Source organism: Stegastes partitus, unplaced genomic scaffold (genome assembly GCF_000690725.1).
Source record: "Stegastes partitus isolate 25-593 unplaced genomic scaffold, Stegastes_partitus-1.0.2 Scaffold1116, whole genome shotgun sequence".
Taxonomy (NCBI): Eukaryota; Metazoa; Chordata; class Actinopteri; family Pomacentridae; genus Stegastes; species Stegastes partitus.
In genome coordinates this window covers 170832-175660 of record NW_007578847.1, presented here as the reverse complement: position 1 = coordinate 175660, position 4829 = coordinate 170832, and the positions used below count along the sequence as shown (strand labels likewise).

At 52.4% G+C, this 4829-nt stretch overlaps 1 protein-coding gene across 1 annotated transcript in view; it reads right to left on the bottom strand.

Annotated features, from left to right (window-relative positions):
- The window catches only part of clmna (calmin a), a 34318-nt gene extending 29771 nt beyond the window's left edge, over positions 1 to 4547 (bottom strand). Inside the window, exon 1 of the mRNA XM_008296285.1 lies at positions 4258 to 4547. Coding sequence (XP_008294507.1) covers positions 4258 to 4342 — 85 coding nt within the window. The 5' untranslated portion in view covers positions 4343 to 4547. The remainder of the gene's footprint in view (positions 1 to 4257) is intronic.
- Positions 4548 to 4829: the final 282 nt, after the last annotated feature.

Sequence of the window (4829 nt, the reverse complement as noted above, 5' to 3'; positions counted from 1 at the left end):
ACAATCACCAATTAACCTCAGCATGTTTCTGGACTGTGGGAGGAAGCCGGAGAACCCGGAGAGAACCCACGCTGCACGGGGAGAACATGGAGACTCCAGGAGTCTCATCAGAATCACCGAGAAGCCGGACTGACTTCTTTCTTGGCTTTAAAGCCGTCCTCTAGTATTCTGTGCCCACACATAATCAGCCACGAGGCTCTGAATGCATCAGAACCGTTCTAGATCTTGTCCGTTTGGGCTTCGGGGTGACGTGGGTCAGAGCTGAACAAAGCTTCTTTCTCACCGCGCTCAGTAAGTCCATCAGTTGTTGTGAGCCTCTCCTCTGATCTTTGTTAAACCCTGTTTGGCAAACTGGAAACACCTAGAATGATAAATATCCCCACATGATTTATAGGTTCGGTCCAGTTCAGACGGCAGAGCAGAGACGACATGCAGCTACACCGGACCAGTAAAGACGGTCCGCTGGAACATCCTGGGCTGTGTCTCAACAGTCCTGTAAAATCTAACAAAGACTTTCATAACACCACTGTCTTTGGATCATGTGTATACAGGTGTGTACAGTGTCTAGGACTTTGGACAAGGTGTACCGGGCCAGTGGAGCCACCTGGGCAGGTCTGAGGAGAAACATGATGCCACTTCTGGTCCCACTGGTCCACCGTGGACACTGAGCTTCACTCTTGCATCACTCTGGCTGCCTGACTGTAAATGTGGAGTTATCACAAAGCAGAATCAGGCTTTTTGAGCGGTTTAGCTAAAAACTATTCAGATTCAGAACCATGACGAGTCGGACTGATCAGAACCGCCGTCATCGGGTATCATCAGGCTTCATTACGCGCCTCAATGGGACGGTTGACCAGCAGACGCCACGATGACGGTACCGTGTTGTTGGTCCAGAAACAGAAAAGCACTCGTATTTACTGGAAGTAAACAAACTTATTGATGTGATTTTAATTCCATGTTTTATCGGGCCGACACCAGAAACATCACTGATCCTGTGTTTCTACTGAATGACCTCAGCTGCTCATCTTCTGTAGCTAAAAACACACCGTAAATAAAGACCGAGCTCTCATTTGTGTTTTCAGCCTGTTGATGTGTGTGTGGTGTGTCTACACGACGCAGCGCTTTCAGTCGAATAATAAAAGCTCGGCCCGTTTGAAGGACTGCTGTGGAGCGCTGTGTGTCCAGCAGAGCTCCACCAGTCACTCTGATGCCTGTTGAGCATGTCAGGAACACCACCTAAACCACCACTACATGCAACACATTCACACTTTTCCATGTTGACTGTATTAAGACGGGATTGATAGTTCATTCCTTTGTCACCAGAGAGAGAGAAGCAGCGCTACCAGAGTCGATCCATCCCATCCTTATGAAGACACGAGTCTCTGTTGACTCTCCACCTCATCAGTCTCACACAGAGCAGCTCTCACGTCCTCCTGGTGTCTCACATGATGCACAATGAAAAGGTGAAATAATAAAACAGTGAAAGGCCTGTTATGAGTTATAAACCCCTGTCACAGCTGGATGGTTGGAGTCCTGTAACACTGAACACATCTGTAAACGAGTGGAGACAAAGCTCCCCTCTGACACGTTAAACTGTTTGATAAAAGCTGCTGAAACAGGACAGAACCAGGAACAGAACCTCGGTCATCTTAGGAGACGCCTGTGGTGGATGATGAGGAGCTCAGTGGAACATGGATCCATATCGTTTGTATTGGGCTCTTATTACTCTTACTTCTTCTAACATGCTCCAGTCTGCCACCACAGAGGAGGCAGAAAAAAACAACTTTCACACCCACAGTTGCAAAAACTAGCCCAGAGGGCAAAGCAGCCACAGGGCCAGTGGGGTGGAGGGTAGAAAGCCCGGCGCTGACTCACAGCCGGCTCATTAACTCACATTCATGCCTGGCTGCTCAAACATTGGCTTGTGACTGGAAGCCACAAGATCACTCCTCTGTGGGGATGACTTAGAGAAGTTCTCATAACTGTAGGAACATCATCGGAGGCAGAAGCAGATACCAGTGGTACTGGTACCCAGTAACTATACTGGCCAGGTAGCCGCCCAGCATGAACTGTGTCTGCCTCTCTTTCTGTTTGGTCTCTGTCTGCCAGTGGTTAGTCAGCCTCCATCCATCCATCCATCATCTCTACACCTTCATCCTCACCAGGGTCATGGGGGGGGGAGCCTATCCCAGCTGACTCAGGGTGAAGGCAGGTTCACCTGGACAGGTAACCAGTCTATCACAGGGCTACACTTAGAGACAGACAACCAAGCACACTCACATTCACACCTACGGACAATTTACAATCACCAATTAACCTCAGCATGTTTCTGGACTGTGGGAGGAAGCCGGAGAACCCGGAGAGAACCCACGCTGCACGGGGAGAACATGGAGACTCCACGCAGGAAGATCCCGGGTGTCCTCACCGGGACGCCAACCGGCGACCTTCTAGCTGTGAGGCCGCGGTGCTAACCACTGATCCACCTGCAGGCCGTTAGTCAACATTTCAGGTAAAATCACTGATATGATGATGTTCATTCAGCTCTCTGTAGGTGTTGCTGTGGTTGAGGGAGTTCACTAAAGACCGACTCATGGTCATGACAGAAGAGGACAGCAGCTACAGCAGCTACACTGAATACCTGGTACTGACTCTGACTCTGTGCCTCCTCCAGACTGTAGCACCGTGTGATTACTCCTGAGGTGTGTCGAGCACTGTGGGCAGACAGAACCCAGGATTTCTGAAGACCTCAGAACTTTTTACTCTGTCTGGGCATCGTGGATGGAAAGCACGGAGAGTCAACACGCCTGTAAAATCCAGCAGCAGCTACGTCAATTACAGCTTTGCTTTACGATGAATCCTACAGCCGTGGACACTCAGCCTCTCCTCAGAACAAGCGCTTGTTTTCAGTCTCACATGTTTGGGAATTTTTTTGCACATGTGCAGTTGAGGAGCTGGCAGTGCGGCGCTCTGCGTTGCCATCGGTCTACGCAAACCTGGTGATGACAGAATGTATGTCAGGCATCCCTTTGTGGACACACAGATGCTGAAAGCATAACTTGGACTAGTTTCCTGCCACCAGCAGAGGCTCCTGTGTCCTTGGTCGGGTGCATCTAACAGCATGTCCAGACTCTGGCCTGACTCTGAGATATCTGGGGCATCGCTGGTTGTACACAGAGTAACACTGGTTATGATGGTGGTAAACAGTGTTATCTTCACTGTTCTGCTCCACATGTAGCTCAGCTCCTCCCAGACACCAGACAGAAAGCAGAGCATGCTTTACTTTCTTTTGCTTCATGTCTGACTGAGGAACACACAGCTCCAGTGTGTGCTCCACAGGAGGTACTGAATGAGTTCAGCCCATCACACACCAGGACTGTAAAGTCTGCAGGCTGGATATTTATCTAGATGGCTTCAGATCCACCATCCCTCTCCTTCTGCTGCCCCGGTTCCCCGGTCCATGAGCGGCCTGGGTTTCCTGTTTGTCTCTCATTTACAGAACCAGACACACAGAAAGCAAAGCAACAGACCATGAGAAGACCTTCACTGAATCGGATCACTACCTTCAGAGTCCATGCTGACGTCAACATTGGAGGTATAATAAGTCTGAGCGGTTCTGACAGAGGATACCGGTGTCCTACAGTGTTCTGAGTGGTACACCAGAGTCCAGTCCAACAACAGTTGTTTCTGCTGCTGCTGACAGCTGGACTCACCGACACACACACACACACACACACACACACACACACACACACACACACACAGATCAGCTGTATTCATCTGTCCAACACCACCTGATGTACAGAACCAGCAGCTTGTCCCAGATGACAGCAACAGTCTGATGACATGAAGAACAGATTGTAGGATGAAGTTCTGAGTGGACCCAGTACTGACCCGCTGCCTGCAGCACAGGTCTGGAAGCTGACAGACTGACCTGAGGCCAGTGTTTTGGCCACAGAGGGCTCCTGCGTGGGCTGCACACTGCGTGGAGCGGAGGAGGAGGAGGAGGACCTGTCTGACGGCTCCATCTGGAAAGTTTGAGGCAGCTCTGCGCTCTAAAGCGAACCCAGAGGCTGCCGATCAAACTTTCCCGGACCGCAGCCCGTCCACGCTGCACCGCTCAGCCCGCAGCCTGCTGCTGGTGGAGCTGGTGCTGGTGGAGCTGGTGGTGGAGCTGGTGGAGCATGCGTGGCCAGGCCTCCCTCGGTTCATGTCTTATTAAAGAGGTTCTGGCTCTGCAGAGGGACGGGCTGAGCCTACCTTGCAGGTTCTGCACTCGGATGTCGCTGATCTGTCCGATGAATTCCTCCCGCTCGAACCAGTCCTCCCAGCCGTGTCCAGCCATCTGGAGCTGCTGCAGGAATCCGGACCGGAACACTGGAGCTCCCCCACCGGAGGGAGCCTCTGCTGCAGCGGGAAGGCGGGCTGTCTATTGTCCGGCCGGCCGAGCAGGAGCCGAGCAGGAGCCGAGCGAGCCGGCAGCTCGGAGGGAAGCAGCGCGGAGCTCACTGGACCGGCATCGCTCCGGTTTACTGCGGATTTTCTCCGACGCGGTGCAGCTGAGAGCGATGGAGCTCCGACGGGCGGCCGGACGGACGAGAGCCGCGGAGGAGGAGCTGCAGCACCTGGTCGGTGCTCCGACGTGGGATAGAGTCGGTCCAGGGCCCGCCCACCTCTCTCTCTCTCTCTCTCTCTCTCTCTCTCTCTCTCACACACACACACACACACACAGTCATGGAAACTCAGGCTCCAGTCCAGCTCTGACTGGCTTTACCTCTACTTCCTGCTGAACCTGCTGCCTTTCAGGAGGAACCTGGTGCTCATGGCTCCAC